General features: G+C 42.6%; 8 protein-coding genes across 8 annotated transcripts; 6 read left to right on the top strand and 2 right to left on the bottom strand.

The window, feature by feature from the left end:
- Nucleotides 1-679: 679 nt before the first annotated feature.
- Nucleotides 680-3,970, top strand: O0I10_007661 (uncharacterized protein; the record flags this gene model as incomplete). The annotated part of the gene is made up of 14 exons (XM_058487675.1): nucleotides 680-1,237; nucleotides 1,295-1,393; nucleotides 1,468-1,580; nucleotides 1,631-1,778; nucleotides 1,835-2,092; nucleotides 2,160-2,233; nucleotides 2,289-2,678; nucleotides 2,741-2,818; nucleotides 2,908-3,052; nucleotides 3,108-3,218; nucleotides 3,277-3,375; nucleotides 3,425-3,537; nucleotides 3,595-3,657; nucleotides 3,712-3,970. 14 exons carry the CDS (start codon nucleotides 680-682, stop codon nucleotides 3,968-3,970), a joined length of 2,508 nt encoding a protein of 835 aa, XP_058341497.1.
- A 955-nt stretch (nucleotides 3,971-4,925) lies between these two features.
- On the top strand, nucleotides 4,926-8,214 carry O0I10_007660 (uncharacterized protein; the record flags this gene model as incomplete). Its single annotated transcript, XM_058487674.1, has 15 exons — nucleotides 4,926-5,143; nucleotides 5,195-5,255; nucleotides 5,388-5,489; nucleotides 5,540-5,615; nucleotides 5,690-5,804; nucleotides 5,874-5,944; nucleotides 5,999-6,040; nucleotides 6,123-6,199; nucleotides 6,253-6,522; nucleotides 6,578-6,653; nucleotides 6,717-6,891; nucleotides 6,953-7,416; nucleotides 7,479-7,603; nucleotides 7,676-7,937; nucleotides 7,994-8,214. The coding sequence occupies 15 exons, from the start codon at nucleotides 4,926-4,928 to the stop codon at nucleotides 8,212-8,214; spliced, it is 2,355 nt and encodes a 784-aa protein (XP_058341496.1).
- A 243-nt stretch (nucleotides 8,215-8,457) lies between these two features.
- O0I10_007659 (tRNA-intron endonuclease) lies at nucleotides 8,458-9,430 on the top strand (the record flags this gene model as incomplete). Its single annotated transcript, XM_058487673.1, has 4 exons — nucleotides 8,458-8,620; nucleotides 8,681-8,913; nucleotides 8,978-9,116; nucleotides 9,174-9,430. The coding sequence occupies 4 exons, from the start codon at nucleotides 8,458-8,460 to the stop codon at nucleotides 9,428-9,430; spliced, it is 792 nt and encodes a 263-aa protein (XP_058341495.1).
- Nucleotides 9,431-9,579: 149 nt separating this feature from the next.
- On the bottom strand, nucleotides 9,580-10,297 carry O0I10_007658 (uncharacterized protein; the record flags this gene model as incomplete). Its single annotated transcript, XM_058487672.1, has 4 exons — nucleotides 9,580-9,634; nucleotides 9,697-10,044; nucleotides 10,108-10,152; nucleotides 10,242-10,297. The coding sequence occupies 4 exons, from the start codon at nucleotides 10,295-10,297 to the stop codon at nucleotides 9,580-9,582; spliced, it is 504 nt and encodes a 167-aa protein (XP_058341494.1).
- A 267-nt stretch (nucleotides 10,298-10,564) lies between these two features.
- Nucleotides 10,565-12,880, top strand: O0I10_007657 (uncharacterized protein; the record flags this gene model as incomplete). The annotated part of the gene is made up of 11 exons (XM_058487671.1): nucleotides 10,565-10,640; nucleotides 10,699-11,245; nucleotides 11,322-11,393; nucleotides 11,526-11,666; nucleotides 11,724-11,791; nucleotides 11,855-11,930; nucleotides 11,991-12,062; nucleotides 12,135-12,206; nucleotides 12,265-12,336; nucleotides 12,388-12,459; nucleotides 12,523-12,880. The coding sequence occupies 11 exons, from the start codon at nucleotides 10,565-10,567 to the stop codon at nucleotides 12,878-12,880; spliced, it is 1,626 nt and encodes a 541-aa protein (XP_058341493.1).
- A 227-nt stretch (nucleotides 12,881-13,107) lies between these two features.
- Nucleotides 13,108-16,392, bottom strand: O0I10_007656 (uncharacterized protein; the record flags this gene model as incomplete). The annotated part of the gene is made up of 10 exons (XM_058487670.1): nucleotides 13,108-13,318; nucleotides 13,384-13,982; nucleotides 14,046-14,345; nucleotides 14,404-15,213; nucleotides 15,277-15,506; nucleotides 15,563-15,706; nucleotides 15,763-15,919; nucleotides 15,984-16,057; nucleotides 16,114-16,213; nucleotides 16,273-16,392. The coding sequence occupies 10 exons, from the start codon at nucleotides 16,390-16,392 to the stop codon at nucleotides 13,108-13,110; spliced, it is 2,745 nt and encodes a 914-aa protein (XP_058341492.1).
- An 810-nt stretch (nucleotides 16,393-17,202) lies between these two features.
- On the top strand, nucleotides 17,203-18,445 carry O0I10_007655 (uncharacterized protein; the record flags this gene model as incomplete). Its single annotated transcript, XM_058487669.1, has 8 exons — nucleotides 17,203-17,257; nucleotides 17,325-17,369; nucleotides 17,433-17,546; nucleotides 17,607-17,683; nucleotides 17,733-17,853; nucleotides 17,902-18,036; nucleotides 18,102-18,183; nucleotides 18,244-18,445. 8 exons carry the CDS (start codon nucleotides 17,203-17,205, stop codon nucleotides 18,443-18,445), a joined length of 831 nt encoding a protein of 276 aa, XP_058341491.1.
- A 731-nt stretch (nucleotides 18,446-19,176) lies between these two features.
- Nucleotides 19,177-19,883, top strand: O0I10_007654 (uncharacterized protein; the record flags this gene model as incomplete). The annotated part of the gene is made up of 3 exons (XM_058487668.1): nucleotides 19,177-19,274; nucleotides 19,333-19,423; nucleotides 19,476-19,883. 3 exons carry the CDS (start codon nucleotides 19,177-19,179, stop codon nucleotides 19,881-19,883), a joined length of 597 nt encoding a protein of 198 aa, XP_058341490.1.
- Nucleotides 19,884-20,016: the final 133 nt, after the last annotated feature.

Raw genomic sequence — 20,016 nt, 5'->3', positions numbered from 1 at the left:
AGGAGCCACGTATCATCAATGGCACTTGCCAACGATGGAGCTCTTGATGATATATGCATGGGAGATGTAAGCTTGTTGTGGATAGGCTAGGATAGGAATTATTTCCATAGCAAGCCGTGATAGATTGAACTGCTGATACCGTGGTCAAGCGTCTCATTGGAATGCACTATGTAGATTGCAGGAGGAGATGCAGTATCAAATATTCGTAGGTAGCATAAAGTTCCCCATCCCAAACGCACTTTGAAGCGTACACGGTACTTTTGGCAGACTACGCGTGCTATTCTTTGTCTACTTGTGTATGGAATGATGGGAAGTTATGAAATCATGCTGCTCAAACATGAACGAGTATAACTTCACTATAACTTCCTCTTCAATGGCATGCTATCATCACTCGCCAGCTATATGTATTACTTACTTCGATAACAAAACGTAAAAGACAATGGGGCAAAGATGCGTGGTTTATTCGATGTAGTTCTCTTAATCATGTATGCTATTGTGGTTGCTTTTTTTGGGGGGGATGATGGCATGCTATAATCTCTTGCCGGCAATGGACGTCATTGGTGGTTTAAGGTTTATGGGAGGAGGTTACTTGTATATGAATGGGCGGGAGATTGTTTGTACGGATCTTCTTGTAACGGCTTGGTTTTCCCGCTCTTCGTCCGAAATTCCCTTCAGTCCAATGGATAGGTCTGGTGATGTATCAGGCTCAAAGGCACCGCAATCGCCTGTATCTATCCACAAGTCATTGCCACCCGATGTCCTTGTCAAGATTTTCCACCACCTTCCCGTACCGTCTCTCGTCAATGTCGCTTTGGCATCACGGCGTTTCAAGGTGCTTTGCTACGATGACGAAATATGGGATACCAAAATCCAGCTTATGCTCGGCTGTGACTCGAGTGGACTCTCAGGTGCAGAAACGTCTCAAGATACGAGCAGCAGTAGCCTGATGAACATTGAAGAGACCATCAAAATCAACAACAAACCCCTGAACGCATTGATACCTGGGCTATCAACGGATCCGTTCAACACACGAGCAAGAGCACGATCAACAGGACAAGCCAGAGAAAAGTTCAAGGAGTTGTATGTCCGCTTAATGCCGTACTATGTTGATCTACGGCACAAGTCAAGAGAATCCAAAGTGTTGAAGGATTATGGTCATCAACCAGAAAAATGCGGGAGGTTACTTCATACATTGGTTGCTTTTGGTCGTTGCCATGTGGTGGATGATTGGAAAGACGTAAGTTTGATTGACAAAGGACACAAAGATCATCTCATTGACGAAACCGGTTCTTAGATTAATAAAGCGGTTGAATCTCTGTGTCAATACTTTGAGAACGCGTCGCTACATAAATTTGAAACGGCGTATGATGTGCATGATATCAATGACATGAAGGTAATTTCAACTACATCTTAACGTATTATGGACCGCTCATCCTCATATACATATTCCCCCTCCCCCACATATAGACGTTTGCTCATGCACTTATTGCGCTTAATGGTGGATCCATTTGCATACAAACATACATCCAGAAGCACCCTATTTTCTTTGACAACCCCTTCAAGCCTGAAGATAATTTCACGTGAGTCACAATTTCCTATTGTCTTACTCTTGACTTATTCAGTCGAATAGTGCATCAGCGCATGATCTGGAGCCCTTTCGAAAGTTCATGTCCTTGGTGACAGAAGAGTGTCGACAGCAATCATTCGTCGTTTCAGAAACATTCCCACCCGATGTTGATGTTTATTATACTTTTGTTGATCGTGTATTGGAGGATGTGGTAAGTAACAGCGTTAAAGGGCTGCTTTAATCTAAGTTACTGATACGTTGGTCAAGGTGGCGGACTATGTGAATGCATTACTTGGCATCGCTCAACGTCGCGAGAGACGCTTGTACTTGCATACCATTTCTGTGGTGCTCGATGTTGCATCCAAAATGATCCAAGAGTTTACTCAGGACAATCTTCCACGTGGCATCAGTACGGATTCCAGCATCAATCTACTATTCAAGCTTTTTATCCCATTAATCGACGACTATTTATACGAAGAATTGCAATATGTCAAAGATACTTGCAAGAAGTTAATTGATGATTGGGTACGTAAGATGGATATAGGATGAGAAAAATTACAATGAACGATGTAGGCTGATGATGGTCTTATAGAACGATGGCTATGGCTCTCGGAGGGAAGATGCATCGTCTCGGCTAACAAATCAATCACGTGAAACGTTTAAGAGGTAAAACTAAATTCAACGATACCTTTTGAGAATCATCAATGCTAAGCCCACAAAGAAACTATCTCTCAGCATTCAAAAAAATGATTGCACTCCCTGCCGACCTAGTCACTTCAGCAGCTACCACCATTGCTTCACCGTTTCAGCGATCACGTGATGAATCATCAACACCTTCGGCATCCAAAAACAGTGATACCCATACGACCAGCAGCAGCAGCCCTACAACGCCAACCAGCAAACGATCGTCCATGTTGAAAACATCATCGCCGTCGTCGCCAGTAGATATCCGTGACACCGAGTTCAATGCTGCTTTGCATGAATTGGATACGATGCAAGATTTGCTTAGTTTGGAAACGGTTCTGCAGCTGATTCACGTCAATAAGGACGCAGAGCGTCGTGTCGAGAAATTCCTTCAAATCGGCTTCCCAGAAGTCATGCACGCCAAAGTGTAAGTTGCCAATAGTATTGAATGTATTGCTGCCTGTATGAGAAACTTATCCTTGTTTTCAGTCTAAAAACGTATGAGCAAATATTTATACAGCTACTACGCACTCTGGGACATGAACATATCGAGCCAGCTTTTGAAAGGTATGGAATTAGAGTTGTGTGGAGAGATCGCTGAGGCAGCAAATACAAGCATTGGCTAACTTGATTCGTGGTTCATTTGTGGTTGGAAGGGCTGGTGAGCACTTGAAGACATATACCCCAGATATGGATTCCCTTGACAGCGTAGACGTGCCCCCTTTGACCGAATTTTTCGAGATGGTACATGTAGGCGATGTCATACAACAAATGCTCCAGCTCTATTATGACGAAGAAATTGTAAGTTGTACTACTGCCGAAAATAATGCAACCATGCTAACCGCATGAACAATAGAGCAAATATATCGATAAAATGGATTTCATCAACGACGTCAACAAAGAGAAAAAGACATTCGAACGCACTTTAGATGATTGCGTGGCAAATGGCATGGACCGCGGCATTCAGGTAAATGTAAATATGCTTTGTTTGTGCCAAAACTAATGACGTTTCAATGAAACGTTAGGTGCTTCTATCTCAAGTAGAGTACATATTGGCCCATGAACAAAGACCGGAAGACTACAATCCTGAAAATGAATGCCTTGCAGATCTCAAACCGACAAAGGTAAAGAAGATGTTTTGAGTCTTATCATTTATTCTGATAACGCTAATAGGCGTGCCGAGATGCTATTGAATGTCTACGGTCCAACACATCTATGCTTAATGGGGCTTCTGAGAAATCAACTATGGATCTCTTCTTTAGTGAAGTGGGTCGTCGTTTTGGGGAGTGAGTATTTGTACAAGGGAAGCAGGCATCAACGGTTATACTGAAACATAAGCAAAGGGTCCTGAGCAAACACCTAAAAGCACAAACGGTCAATGAGCAAGGAGGATTCCAGTATATCAGGTAAGTTCATGGTTCCGAGCTGTAGCCGGTCTACGTCCTAATTGCATATCATAGTGACATGAATGCGTATTATAATTTTATTACCACCTTGAGGCAGAGCTCAATAACGCCTTATTTTTCCGCCCTGAAATCGCTCGCCAACATCTACATAATCTCATCAGCACCTGATATCAAGAATGTTATCCATGATCTTGAGAGATACCACGGGTTGATGAAGACCGAAGACCTACTTGAATTTGCAGCATGTCGAAGCGATTGGCCTGTGATTAAAAAGGTGGTGATGAAGGATATCACTGATTGTATCATCATGTAAAAAGAGAGTAGTCTTCATTTATAGTATTGCAAACCTAATATTAGTACATCGAGTACCGAAAGTTTACATGTCAATTACGTTAATCTTCTCCATTAAGGAAATCTTAAACTACAAACAATAAAGTCGATACAGTAGTTGCTATGCAAGTTGTGTGGTAGCTAGGGATAACCTGTTGCCATGGTTAAATACTTCTCAAGAATGTCAAAATTTGCTTGCACTGGGACACCCAGTGAGCGTCAATTTCAGTTGCAATTATCCTTTTTAGACTATTTTAACGTCTCTGTTGAGCAATCGGCCTACCGCCCTAAAAGGAAATACGTAGCGATGCTGTGAGGATTTCACAACTATACATAAGGCTGCTGCCTCATACTACAAATCCATAGATGGCGATGGTCGAAGAAATCTGATCGTTCTATACTTAAAAACATGGGAGGCGTGAGGTACAATGCAAGTCGACGCGGCACCAGCGTATTTAAATGTGCCTTAATTGGGTTCTGACACAGAAAAGCACAAGCAGCAGCACATCTTGGCATTCATGTTAATGGTTATGAGTGCTCCCGGATAAAAGGCAATAGCCTTGTGGCTCGTAATACAATGCAACCATTGCATTTGAAGTTGCTCTACTGTAAAGTGGAAACAAGACCGGAGGTGCAAAACGTAATGCAGCAGCAATGGAAAAAGCAAACTATGTTGTAGTGTATCGATGATATGGTTGAAAGCGGGAGAGTGGATGATAAGGGGTTGCGAATTTATTCCGCTCAAGGCGACTGTGGTGTGATAGCAGTAAAAGCATCAACTCTTTGAAAATCGGAAAGGCGATACTCGGAGAGGGAAGCATGCTCCGTCACGAATTATGCTGCCTTTAGGTTACGTTACACTGCACGACAAGCTGTATAAATACCCCTTTTTGTATTTGCGCCTCAACCTTCTTTTTAGCTCCTTCTAACACTGCAACATGGCGTGCGCTTCGGGTCTTGTCACATTCGTAGGCGACTTTCGCACAAGAGTTCGACACAAGTTCATTCATTTCTTTCATGCCGCTGAAGAGCATCAAGAGACAGAGGAAGAGCGTGAACACAACTTCCAAACCAAGTTGCATCGATACAACTCCTTTGCCCCTGTGCGTCATGACTCTCAAGTCAAGTTTTACATAGACGGTCATGACTATTGCTGGTAGGTTGCTATACGCTACTTGCTGCACATTTTGTATCTAACAGGGAATAGGGCTGTGTCCGAGGCAATTGAAAGTGCAAAGCATGTGATATTCATTGAAGACTGGTGGCTGGTAAGACCCTAATCGCACATTCATAACTTGTATTAGGATGAAATAACTGATCCATCCTTCATATAGACGCCTGAGCTGGTAATAATAAGGGAAGATGAGCATTGATTAATGATGCTGACTTGACGATGACAGTACTTGAGACGACCAGCATCCCGTTATCCAGAGTATCGCATTGATGCTTTATTGAAGCGAAAAGCTGAAGAAGGTGTCAAGATTTATATTGTTGTATACAAGGTATGCCATAAAAGATAACAACACTGAAAATAAGCTGACGCCAGCGATAGGAAGTAGAGGTGGCCATGACGTTGGATAGTCGACACACTAAGCATTGGCTGCAAGATCTGCATGCAAACATTGTTGGTGCGTAGTTTGGGTCGTGGAGTTGTAATGTGAGAGAACGTTACAAGACTCAGCTTGGATGATCATCTTCATAGTGCAACGACATCCGGACCATGCAATCGGCGGTACCTTTTTCTGGTCTCACCATGAGAAGTTTGTTGTGGTCGATCAACGAATTGCATTCCTTGGTGGCATTGATCTTTGCTTTGGGTAAGGGAGAAGTAAAGCGTAAAAGCTGTTGTCTTGTACGTGTTTGCTTGACCACTTCTTTATCGATAGCCGCTGGGACACCCATACCCATCAATTGGCTGACTTCCAAGGACCAGAGCAGAATATGAGACTTTTCCCAGGTATGTAGAGCTTGTACCTCTCGTTCTGAATTTGAGCTCATGCAATTGAAATAGGCCAGGATTATAGTGATGCTCGCGTGTGCGATTTCAAGGATGGTAAGTGTATCTTGTACGACTCGACAGGACCGTTGGTGTGACAAACATGAAATTACAAGCTGACGAGAGACGTCATTTGCAGTTCAAAATTGGGATATGGTGCTAATTGATAGATCCATCGTTCCACGTATGCCATGGCATGACATGTCGCTGTGTATGGTAAGAGTATTGTCACAGTGATCTATTCCAGAGTCTGACTTAGCTGAATATAGGTGGGTGGACCTGTCTTGGATGTATGCCGTCATTTCTGTGAGCGATGGAATTTCATCAAACACGAAAAAGCTTTGGATAAAGAGCGCGTGCCTTTTATTCAGCCTCCTCTTGGTGGTTTCAACACTTATCAAAAGTTCAAACTCCCAGAGGCTGATGACCGTGGCCATCGTCGCCATCGATTTGAGCCTGGAACGCGTGGTGTCAAGGGTACATGTCGCACACAAGTACTTCGTAGCGTTGGTGAATGGAGCATTGGCTTGGAAACCGAAGTAGGTGATAGGTTCAGTAATTAATGCGTCTGCTTATCTCACACGCTATCTCCAGCATTCTATCCAAAACGCTTACATTGCTGCCATCCATGATGCCAAGCACTTTGTTTACATTGAAAACCAGTTTTTCAGTGAGTATTATTATACTTTTGTACTCAACACCTTTGCAACTAAGATCTAACCATATCCCAAAGTCACTGCAACTGAAAAAGATGACAATGATATCTTGAAGAACCAAATTGGTCAAGCCATTGTCAGACGTATTATTCGTGCACACGAAGAGCGTGACAATTTCAAAGTGATTGTGTTGATGCCTTTGATGCCTGCTTTCCCAGCTGATCTTGCTACTAAGGAGGCAGCAAATGCACGGTAAGTTGACTAAAACAAAGGACATATCTGAAACGGCTATTTACCTCGTGGATCATTTTAGCCTGATTATGTACTACCAATATGTGTCTATCTGTCGCGGTGGAAAGAGCATTATGGAAAAATTGGAAGCTGCAGGTATCGACCCCACTCAATACATTCGCTTCTACAGTCTTCGCAGCTATGATCGTATCAATCGTCGAAAGATGGAGGAAATGTTGGTACGCGCTGCAGGCTACTCATCCGACGTGACACAAAGCCTGGAACAACAAGTGGAAGCGACAGCTGTCAGTGAAGAAGGAGAAGCCAAAATCAGGTGGTCGGCAGAAGTATATGATGCAGATTCCTGCGTCGCCTCCGATTCTATTGCTCACTATGCTATGAAGGATGGCGGTGACTTGATGAAGGAGCCATGGATCACTGATACATCTTCCTCAGCTCCACGTGATGCTGCTGCTGAACGTGAAGAACGTGAGGCCTATGTCTCGGAAGAATCTTACATTCATGCCAAACTCTTGATTGCAGATGGTTCGTCGTTATTGTTTTTTTATCATTCAGCAAAGAGATAGAAGACTGATGAAATTTTATAGACCGTTTGGTGATTATGGGCTCAGCCAACTTGAATGACAGATCCCAATGTGGCGATCGTGACTCCGAAATCGCACTTTTGGTAGAAGATCAGGATATGATCCCATCTCGCATGAATGGTCGTTATGTAAGTTTAGTTATAGCCTATTTCATCCAAGACATGGTTGCATGTAAGCTCACCACTTTTCGTTATCTACAGTATGAAGCCGCTAAATTCGCAGCTACATTGCGTCGACAGCTATGGAAAGAACATTTGGGCTTACTTCCCCATGAACCTGCTGATGAAGTCAACGATGCAATGTTACCACTTCCCGTGCCACAAATTGACCATACTGGTACTGAGGAAGATCGTTTAGTTATGGATCCCTTAGGCGAGGATACCCAAAAGCTATGGAATTCCACAGCCAGAACTAATACTGAAGCCTTCCGCAAGGTGTTCCATTGCGTTCCCGATGACAATGGTAAACCCAGCTTTGACATGAGTCAAACGTATGATTAATACTTTTTGTTGTATTAGTGACCACTTGGGATGAATATCACTCGTTCTATCCTGACCAAAACAAGACCGATATTGGACACATTGCCGACAAGGAGATGCCTGTTTCTGTTATCCGACAAGAATTAAGCCAGATTCGTGGACATTTGGTGGAGTTCCCTACCAAGTTCCTTGAGAATGTGGATATGAAAGGAGAATCCATTCCTTTCCTAAGCGATGCTGTTCAAGAGTTATACACTTAAATTATTCGAGGATGCAATATAGCAAATGTTACATTGAGCCATAACAAAGTATTGATTCATATGATGAGCCATTGAGATTTATTGGAAAATGTTATTGTTCACCTACATCTATTGTCCGCTTCTAATATCCACCATGCTTTTATACATGCATAGAGAGATAATCCAAGTCCACTTCAACACCGATTGGCCGAGTACTTTGTACACCCAACCAAACAGGGCAGAATAGCTGATCAATTCCGTGTTATGGTCACCTTGTTTCAAAGAGAAAAAAAGCACACTGGCGTATTCGTTGCTTTTGGGAAGTATGTCTGGTTAGAAAATAACCACGCTGCTTACAGTACTTTCGGCAAAGGCGCTCTTTCGCGTAGTGATCCCACATGGCTTCAACGAACACGAGCTCTGACAGGTCAATCTAAACACTCTACGATCTCACTACAAGCACGCAGCTAATGCGACAATATTACAGCACAAACTACAACTAATGGCAACGAGCTACAGTATCTTGAACAGCTAACTGTTAATCGACGAAGGCAACGACGCGGGTTACAACAAAACGAGAGCGATGTGGAACGAGCGAATCGAGTCCTCGACGCAACAGGCGATCGCAACTTTGAAGAGTATCGGCTTGACTTGTACGAAGCGTTTTATCTTTTGTATGCTTTGGATGCGATCCATATCAATGACCCTAGCCGCCAATTGGTAAAGTGATTCGATATCTATTGATATCTTGTAGAGCATGTGCATTGACTTTTGATTTTGGTAGAAGCAGCTATCCATTGATGATTGCTGGATGCAATTCAACCGGTGCGTTCCAGAGTTTGCAACCCATTATGCTGTCTACCATTACTATCGTACTCTTGGTTGGGCACCAAAGCAAGGATCCAAGTTCGGTGTGGATTATGGTTAGTGGGGATATAAGATATAAGGAGAATCGTCCTTTAACATTGTCTGCGTACTAGTGCTCTATCGTTCGGGTCCTAGGCACATGCACGGAGATTTCGCTGTGAAAATTATGCATCCTAACGAGTCATACGATTGGCAAACACTCCATCAACTCGCCCGAGTTTGTACTCAAGTGAAAAAGACGCTGATTCTATGCTATGCCAAACCTCCTACTTCAACGACACATCCAAGCTGCTTATCCGGTTTTGAGATACGAGAATTAATAATGAAGAGATGGTCACCTGAAAAGAATAGAGAAAAGTGGGTTAGATAGTCTACCAAATTCCATAAAGCGGTCGTCCAATTTTTGCTTTACAAGGTTTATTTATATGATGTCTATTGAATACCAAATCCTGCAAAATTGAAGTATGGTTTCTTCGATGATTGTATATAGGCAAGAGATGGCAGAGTGCTGAAGGCGTTCTAATTACTGATCTCGATATCTAAACCAGTGATTTGATTCCATGCGTCAATGTATCTAATACGCATACAAGTTAATAATAAGGTATCTCATCCAGCAATACGCATGTGTCAACTCACTGCTGAGGATCCCGAATATGCTTTTCAATAAAGCCAAACTTAAGCTGTATTTCACCCGAGACATTGTTTTTTTCAGCACGTTTGCCAAGAGTATACCATTGCGGCAAGTTGGCAGGGTCGCTGAAATGGCGGGGAATACCTCCTGAAATGTCATTATTGTTTCTGTCAAAGCAGTTCTTGAAGGGTATGGTTACTTCGCCAAGGAAGTCACGGCCAAAAGTATCTTTGTCCCAAACGGTAACATTGAAGGATCGAGGAAGACGTTGTGGATCAACAGTGATATCGAATTCGTAGTCCCACCTGGGGTCGAGGGTTTGCTTGATGACTTTTGTTGTATACTTCTTCTCGCTAATAATCGATTACTATATTGAGCTTTCAACCCAAATTGATTACCCATCCTCCTCCACATACTTAACACGGACTACTGCGTATGGATCCGAGAGGCCAGTCTTATCACTATAAGTGGCCACAACAATGTTATTTAAGATTTGTTTTTGTGTTTGGCGAGAAAACAAAAGATAGAACATCCAAAAATCATTACTTACGCTGCTGCAAGGTTACGTGCACCGACCACACTTATGCGTAGTTGAAGATTTGACATTGGCGAAATGGTGATTGAGATGTTAGAAAGAAAAGGGAAGGAAGAAGCGAGAAAGGCTGACTATCTATGTAAGCATGGACAGAGTTACACGGGCCAAAAATAGAGACACGTGCCTTGCTGCCTCTCAGTATCACCTCTCCTTGGTTTCACAAAAAGCTTTGCCTTGACCTGACAGATCCGTGAACTCTTTCTCTCTTCTTCTTCACATCCCTTTTCCTCCTTTGTTATACCCAATTACACTTTGTCCCCATTGAAATCTCAGCCATAATGCTGTTGCAACATCGCATTAACATATTGCTCTTGATCTTATGGATGTTGGCTTGCACAGTCATAGCTCAAGAAGGTATAGCGGAGGAAACGAGAAGTTCATATGCCATAATGAATTAACGAACACGGGTTAGATACCGACGCTGAGGATGAAGGCGCTATTGCAGAACAACCGGATTCATCTTCAATTGACAATAAACAAGATGATAGTTATGGAGACGATGATCAAGTATCTACCAAAAATACCAACCAAGAATCAAGCAGCAGCAGCTCATCGGATACTACGGATGACGATGCACCTAATGTACCTGAGCCAGGGGCTACCTTGCAAGGTGCCGACCAATCAACATCATCCGACTCGTCCACGCCATCCGACAAGTCAATGCAGCCCCAATCTACTACTGATGCCGACATGGTTCAAGCTGATAAAGGTGATGGCGATGACATTTCGCCAAGCCCTTCTTTATCAGACCAAGATAATCTCCCAGTTGTAAATAATCAATCTTCACTTCAACCAAAATTCAATGTGAGTGAGTCAACATGTACAGCGCTCAAGCAGCTGTATAGCGGATTGAGCGGCAAATCTTGGGTTATCTCAACTGGATGGTCAAACGGCAATATGACAAGTTGTTGCGACGGCTGGTATGGCGTTACATGCATACATGGTGCTGTTACTAAGATGTACGACAAACAAAGAAATGTTTACATGGACTTTATTCCTAGATTAACTTCTCTTCAAAAAAAAAAACCTCCATAGTGATCTTCGTGGCAATAATCTTGTCGGCTCACTTCCAAATGTATTTGATAAGCTACCTCAATTGGCGAATCTGTAAGGAATTCCACGTCCCCCATAGCTCGCTTCATCTGGCATCAACCATCCATCAGCGGGGTTTGTATGCCAGGGCATACCATATCAACCATGAACTTTCTACCCCAGAGTACATTAACGCGATATCCTTAGTGACTTGAGCAACAATGCTATCACTGGCGCATTTCCTTCATCATTGCTCAGCATGGAATTTCTTCGATACTTGAAACTTGATTTCAATCATTTTAGTGGTAGCTTACCCAATTTCGCATCTATGCCTGCATTGACTAGCATGTAAGTCCGACAATGAGAAAGCTGCATACTTAGCATAGTTAATCATCATCCTTGTAGTCATTTGAAGAATAACTCTTTTTCCGGTGGTGTTCCCGATTCCTGGGGCAATCTGATGGCATTGAAAGGTAATACCCTACAACAACAGTCTCCAAACGTCATTCTTTTTTGGCTCATTTGAATTGGCTTAGACATATACCTTAGTAACAATAACATCACTGGAAGCTTCCCTGTATCTCTCTTACGGCTGTCTAGCCTAGAAAACTTGTAAGCTTACATTGGAATGATAGCACCGATAACCATTAACGTTGGTGCAAATCCAATTAGAGCACTCGATAACAATGCCTTGAGTGGTATGCTCCCTCAATCTATCGGTAGCTTGACAGCATTGCATACATTGTAAGTTTGGTTAACCATGCAATCTACAAAGGAGCTATCCGGGTGGTCTAATTACCATGATATACATTATAGCAACCTCAAAGGAAATCATATGCTTGGAAACATCCCGGATGGCATCGGCAATATGACAGCACTCACGAACCTGTGAGACATGTTCAAAAGGAGTGGCTAATACCCCATATAGCTGACCAGTCACATATAGGTTGTTATCGCACCAGATGCTAAATGGAAGCATTCCTGAGTCAATGTATAGACTTGAGAATCTAGAATATTTGTAAGTGCGTAAGTAAGCACCTGCAAGTGGCGTTACTGAACCAAGATTTAGAGATCTTTCGAATAACAGGCTCACAGGCAAAATCTCTCCTCAAATTGCAAAATTGCAAAATGTCAAAAAACTGCAAGTGTCTTTTTTTCGTTGCATGTGATAGCATAGTCATCACTCACATTTTTTTGAAAATAGTATGCTTGGACATAATGCATTGACTGGAACAATTCCTGACGAGCTTGGACAGCTTGTCAATCTGGAATTTCTAACGCTTAATTACAACCAGCTGAACGGCCAATTCCCTTCTTTCATGGCGCCCCGTCAACTTGGCTATTGCTATATGACCCCGAATCAGTTCCAGTTATGCCCAGACGAGAAAATTGCTACTAATCCAGATAGCATGGCTTTCCAATGTTCAGTACACTGCGCCAAAGTTGGCCCCCATACTAGTGACGCGAATCACAGCGGGGTTCTTCATTCATCAGCTATTTTACCATTACTTCCATTTACATTGGTCATTCTCTTCGTCACTGCAAGATACCATGCATTGTAGCATCGAATACAATTTTTTCCACAATGACAAATTAATAACATACCAAATTAATCGTATGGCCAGTTTAATGAAATGCTACTGTGAACATGGGCGGATATAAGTATATGATAGGATTTGGTTTTTTGGTTGACCCAAGATTGATAATGTAGATGAGAAAGGGCTAACTATGAAACAATAAATACCACGACGTGTTACATTCATATGGATGGGTGGGTAATCTTTATTGATCATCGGAATGAAGGAATCCAAGAAGATCGCTTGTCACGTGTTGTGGTGGCCGATACCGCTGAAGCAGGCGTTAATTCATCTTCCACAGCTGCGCCACGTCCTCGCAAAGGTTTCGCGATTCGTCCAAAGTTTAAGGCCATCCCATTCTGTGATTTGGCTGATCTGGCATGCTCCAAACGTTCACGCACTGTATGGAGCTGTTGGTCAAACCTATGCATAACGATGTAAATAAACATGACGTTTTTAAGTGTTTGTTGTACGAGGGAGATGCTTACTTTTCATTCTGCGTAAGTAGTCGTTGTTTAGCCTCTTGCAACAAATCCTCCAGATTTTGGATACGTTCATTTCTGGCCGATAGCTTACGATCAGCTAATGCTGCCTCCCGCTTCAATTGTGTGTTTTGCTCCACAAGCTGACGTTGAACATTGGTCAATTGCTCCAGGTTACGTTCCAAGAAGGCCATCTTCTTTTGCTGTGCCTTATTGTTGGTAGCTCTTAGCACAGTGTTGTATTGCTCACGGGTTTCATCCAAGGAGATCTCGAGTTCCACCACCCGTTCACATCGGCTTTGTAGATCACGCATGAGAGCTTTCTTCATTACTTCAAAGTCAGCCAGCTGTTGCGCCATAGATTTACGCATCCGTTCCAAATCCTTTTCTTTATCTTCAGTCGACGTGGTTGTCGCAGATGAGTCTACTGCTGCCTTGCGTTTCATAATCGCAGCCTGCAAGTCATCGTGTACTTGTTGAAGTTCCTTCATTGTAGCTGATAGCTTGTCCTCCTCATTCGTTTTTTGCTCAAGCTCTTGACGCAAATCATTGATCTCCCGCTCTTGCATTTCTTTTTTCGCCAAGTACTGCGACTCAAGCTTAGCCTAAATAAAGGGATCAGTATCATCAAGTTGATCAATATAGTAAAAAACAAGTTTGGTACTTACCTTAAGTTCAGCAATTGTATCTTCAATATTCGCATCATGCTCTTCATCCGCAATTGTTTTGTCTAAAAGCTCTTCGTATTCGCTCTCAAGTGTCATTAATCGGCGTTCGAGTTCGCTGCTCTTTGTTGCAAGTCCCTCCTTATCTCGATTTAGATTGTGAATGGTCTCTTGATGCTTTTCCACCACCGCTTTGCATTCAGAAAGTTCTTGTCGCAGCACAGCCAGTTGCTCCGGTGACATGGTATAGTCCTCAATATTGTCATCATCGACAAGTGTCTTTGTGGTATTGTCTGCAGGGGACTATATTTAAACAACTCACATCAGTATCCGAGCTCCCATTGTGTATGGATATTCTTACCAGCTCTTGTTTTTCGGCTTGATCCTCATTGTCCACCTTGGTCGCATCTCGAACTTGGGCCAAAGTCTTTCGAAGCTCCTGTAGCTCCATATCCAACTCTTGATTTGCTTCCTTGAGCGAATCCACGTTGATTGTACTCTCCTTGTTCTCGTATGTAACTTTCTCCAGTTGCATCTTGACCTCGCTGAGTTCACTTGTCATCTGCTGATTCTCTAAGCTGTACTTTTTGTCGTGCTCTTTGAGTTGACTTAATTCGTTTTGCATATCTTGTAACTGCTTCTCGCGACTTGCAAGCTCTGTTTCTTTCTCTGAAATCTGCTCAACGAGTTCCTGTTCACGCTTCACGAGCTCTTCACGCTCACTTGGATCCAAGGCTGCAGGGGCTGGGGTCGAAGGACGAGAGGACGATGTAGAGTCGGCTGCGCCAGCATCAGTGATGGCACGGGCTGCTGGTATAGGTACATTGTTCTTCTTATCAGGAGAAGCCCACTGCGCTTCGGGAACCTTGCCACCTGATCGCCATACAGTGATTTCACCTTCAAGAGCCGAGATGTATTGTTGATATGATACAGTATCACTTTTGACTTTTTTGAGCAAAGCCTTCAATTCAGCAGGTGATAGATCAGCGTTGACCTTGGCTTTGTTCTTGATTGTCTTGGCACGCACACCGAAACGCAAAGTTGATACAGTCTCTGCTTCGTTATAAGATGAAGGCGAGCAATTGATGATAAGTGTTGTGCGTGAATTGCCACCGAGAGATTCTTGTAGGATACGTGTCAACTTGGAATCACGATATGGAATATGGCTCGACTACAAACATAAGCTCATGTAAGATTTCTCGTGTACGGCTTAAATCAGGAATGGATATGGTACCTTTCCATCCGTAAGGGCGTTAATAACCATGCCAAGTGCAGTAAGAGATTTGTTGATCTTCTTGGCTTCTTCAAGCGTTTGTCCAGAAGCACCAGTCTTGCCCACTTTTTCAGAACCAGCAAGATCCACCAGATAAAGCTTTCCACTCTTGGCAGCACCAGTATCCACATTCTTTTGCGTAATAGTAATCATTACAAGCGAATGACTTCGAGAACTTTCGGCATTCATGTCTATATAAAGAGTAGGTAAGCTTGATGCCATGGCCTGTAAGGTAGAGAATATTTACTTGTATATGCTACCACTCGATTGTTGCTACCACGCCGCATTACTTCATAGACTTCCTCGGTAGACGAAACGTACACTTCAAGGACACCCTTCACATAGACGCCTTTGACTTTGTCTTCATGGATTGGTAAATTATCATGCTGGGCTGTATCAATGATGAATAAGTGTATGCAATTCGATAGAGATAGATAAATAACATACGATTCAACAAGTCTCGCACTTTCTCCATGTAAATTTCCATGTAGGAAACCTTGACTGTAAACTCCATGTTTGGTGGTGATTCCATGATGCTTGTAAAGATCTGCTCGACGATACGGGGGATAATGCCTTTGTTTTCATGATCGTCGATATCTGATCCCTATCCAATTATGAAAAGTTACTCTTGAGCACATAGATGAGTGATATTCCTTATAATATCATACCATCATCGTATATGTTTTACCGGAACCGGTTTGTCCATAGGCAAAGACAGTACCATTATACCCAGACACAACATCTAAAACACAGGGTGATATTAGCATCTTTGCATCCAATACAAGAGTTTTCCCTTACCATCGACAATGGATTTGATGGAGTAGTTGAAGATGTCTTCTTGTCGTGTCTTCCAGCCAAAGACTTTATCGAATGCATATGTTTGCTTTACGTCTTTCCCCTACGGTGAGTGAATAAGTGAAACATATCGCGGCATAAAAAGGATGTGGAGGAACTTACATTAAGCTTGACAGAAGTTCCTTCGTCATCAATGTCAATGATGGGCTGACCGCCTTCTTTGATTTCAAGCTTGTTCTGCGGTCGGAAGCGACAAACCACCTTGATGTTGTTCCCTGACATTTATAGCTATGATGAGGAGAATACTTTGTGTCAAAATAGGCAAGCATAAAGTACTTTATCTATACGGACCTTTTGCAAATAGAGCCTCTTTACAACAATATTTGTGTATGAGAGATAATATAGAATTGAATAAAAGGAAGACTGAAGGAGGGACGAGAAAGAGGAACAGCTCGGAGCAGCGTCCGGTGTCGTACCGCGAAAATCGGAAGTTGCTAACAAGCCTGCAGGCACCTGTTTTCAATGGCTGACAGCTCCTCGTGATGATTGCTACCAAGCTGCATTTGCTAGGCCATATGCTTAGCATACACGATTAATAACATGTTGGACACTCAAGCAACCATTCTCTTTGCCACCAGAAGTAAAATGAGAGAAGTTTGCGCAAAGAAGCTCTGTAACATCAGCACGTGCGATTCCGCTGTTACACACACAGCATAACTGATCAACTGATGGGTTATCTTTCATTGCCTGTCAGAATGTAAATCTTGATACGATTGTATGGATATCTCGAATGCAAAGATAAACTACTGATGTAGTGGTGCCTACATTAACAAGATACAGCACCACAACCACACGCACACAATGCAGAAGTGATGGGACAACCCTTTATTCTTCTTGAGAATATATTCATAGCTTCTCCTCAATATTCAATGACATGATGCCTGTGGAGCTCTGTGTTGTATGATTGTGGAGGCAAATGAGCTAATCTAAAGGCCAAGCATGATACAAGATGTGTTCAATATCAATGTCTAGTAAAATGTTGGACGCAGCTGGGATTGTTAGAACTTTGTCGCCAATAGCCGAGCAGCGTGTATGTCTTTAACTTTCAACAGATCGATCGTGGCGTTTTCGCGCACCAAGAATGAAGGTATAGTATTCATGTTGTCAGCATGCCTTGGTCCTTGGGAACGCAAGTTATTGAATGGACATATTAGACGTAGAGCAACTGGTACCGATCCAGCTGGCTTGTCCTCGCACAGGTACTCCTCGATCTAGCGCAACTCGGATTTGCAACAGCTGATTCAACCGTTATGGTCTTTCAGGCAAGCCCATGCTGTATCTTCATGACGTTGAACGTGGTGTGCTATACGAACTACAGAAGGTGGTTGGTCCAGGCCGAAAAGCCTGCTGGCTCATGGATAATCAGTTGCACAAAGGTACCTTGCTCTCACCAATAGAGACTCCACGCAGCTAATACTGACATGTATATGTATTAGATGGATCAATACAGTTTATTTCACCTATCGATCCTTTATTTATTGCTCTTCCTATCTTGCTTCGTGCACGGGAGCAGGTACGTATTAGTCCCTGCAATTTTTTATCATCCTAACATCCACCCTTAGTCCGAGGGCAAGTTCCGCACCATAGATGACATGTTTGGTTGTGAACAGGATATGCAGCACCAAAAACTATTGGATCTAGCTGGTTTCGAGGCTCAATTGGGGCATATTTGTGATATTCGCGGTAAGTGACTCTAGTTGAATCCACTAGCTGAAACTAATATCAATCTAGACGTCTCACCCGAATTAAGAGCATATCGCCTTAACGATGACAAAGTGTTGGTGTGGCTCGTGAAAAAGATGGAACGCCTACTGCCTGCAATCCCATCCCTTATAATCGACGACATCAAAGAAGATCAAAAACAAGGTACGTTCGTCCTTGGGGTTTGGTTGATCTACCTGATAACTTAATTTGTTTTGCTCTTTTTCTAGATGTCTATCGACAAGAAGCAGTGTATCTCTTGGCTAAATATGTATCAGAATCGCAGCTCAAGACACTATTACAGCATTTGGGGTATAGAGAAGAAAGCAATATCTTGTATTTTCTATGATCTAACGGTGATTTCTTTCTTAGTATCGAAGAGATAAAAGAGGAAACAGCTGATATTACAAGCTATTTTGTGGATAATACAGCATCCTACTTCAAAGCTTCACATTCTATGCCAAAATCCCACGATGATGGAAACACGCCTAAGAAACCTGAAACACCAAGAAGCTTAGCAAAAGTGAATACCCGAGGAATGAAGCCTTTGACGAGCTTTTTCAAGAAGAAATAACATGACCACTATTCTTATCTTCGGGTGCTAGTAATAGTACGAGATACATGTTCCAATAAAAAATTAGCATGGGGGCATTTGACCGGGTTCCTTGATAGTTCTTTTGTGGTACATGCATGAGGAGGCCAGTGACATTGAGGCCAAGATAAAGAATCGCAGTTGACCTTGAGACATTGTAGCCTATTAGGATCCATTAGCTTTAACACAAACAATCACCTGTCTTATGTCCTGAACGTCTTTGGTACTTTTTCGGATGAGACTTGATCACTACATTAAACTACAAATGTCACGTGCCGATGGCATGATTCGGGTATTTGAATGGAACCGGACCCTCTAAGGTATCAAAGGCAATTATTGGAATCATGTAGCATGATGGGACAATGGAGGTGTTGTTTTATGCATGTAGGATATTGGAATTTATGATAATAAAGTATCGAGCTTAGCATGTGAAGACGCGAAAGAGCAAAAGCACTGATTACTATCTAACCCCTCTTCCTTGCCATAAACACCCTATCAGTCATAACATCAAATACGATCAATTTATGGAATAAAGAGCGGCTAATTACACATAGTAGAAAGGTCCACACTGACGCACAATATCAAGCATTCATGCAAAGGCAACACGTGCGACGTGCCGCCGATCAGCATCGCTGTTATGCCTGGTTGAAAGTTTAGAGCTCAGTGAATTCGTCCTTTTACAGATTTCAAAAGTGCGCCCTCCATGCTTCACTATGGCTCACGTGGCTCACGAAACAGTACTATCAGAATGCATGTCGTCTGAAGTAATCAGCACTATAAAACGACTCGAGTGTCAACTTACACAGCTGCGGTATGGTGTTCTTGACAGATGGCAAAGAAATTCACAACTCAAGCAAACAACTATATAGCAATGAGCAGTTTGCCCTAGCCCAATTACTCGCTGAAGCCGTTAACGTAAACAACCAAAATGAGGAAGAACTTTTAAAAGTAAAAGAAACGGTATGTTTTATTGGAGAACCCCCAAGAAGCTATACATACTAATGAAGCGAAGATGGCTAGGATATCCAAGTATTACACAAAGTTGTCATCTCTCCGGTCCACGATGGCATCGCTGAGTACTCATGCTAATCAACTTCAGCGACGTGCTGAAACGCTCAAACGCGTCAAGATTCAACACCTTTCTCAAATCGATGATATTCGGCACGCTGAACAAGCTCGTGATCAAGCTATTGCAGCTAAAATGAGTGAAAACACTATCTCCACGGCAACAAGATCAGTATCTGAGGCAACCGTGGCAAGAAAAGCAACAAGCGAAAAAGCCAAATCCTCAACGACCACCAATACGATGCCTGTGAGCAAGTTAAAAAAGAAGAAAGCCAAAGCACGCGAAGTAAAAATCGCTGATGAATCATGGTCTCCTTCACCCTTGCGCAAGTCCAAGTCAAGCATGACCAACTAGTTCTTTGTATTCGTTTGTAATAAAAAATGTCCTTATCTTTACTCATCACATTATAGCCTTCATATTTGATGACAGCAAGTGAGAAAACTGATGTAATATATTTCTCAGGAGTTATAAGATGAAATGAAAATGA

Source organism: Lichtheimia ornata (assembly GCF_029851405.1).
Source record: "Lichtheimia ornata isolate CBS 291.66 chromosome Unknown scaffold00038, whole genome shotgun sequence".
In the NCBI taxonomy this organism is placed as follows: Eukaryota; Fungi; Mucoromycota; class Mucoromycetes; order Mucorales; family Lichtheimiaceae; genus Lichtheimia; species Lichtheimia ornata.
The sequence above is the reverse complement of the archived record's forward strand: the minus strand, read 5'-3'. Positions and strand labels throughout refer to the sequence as shown.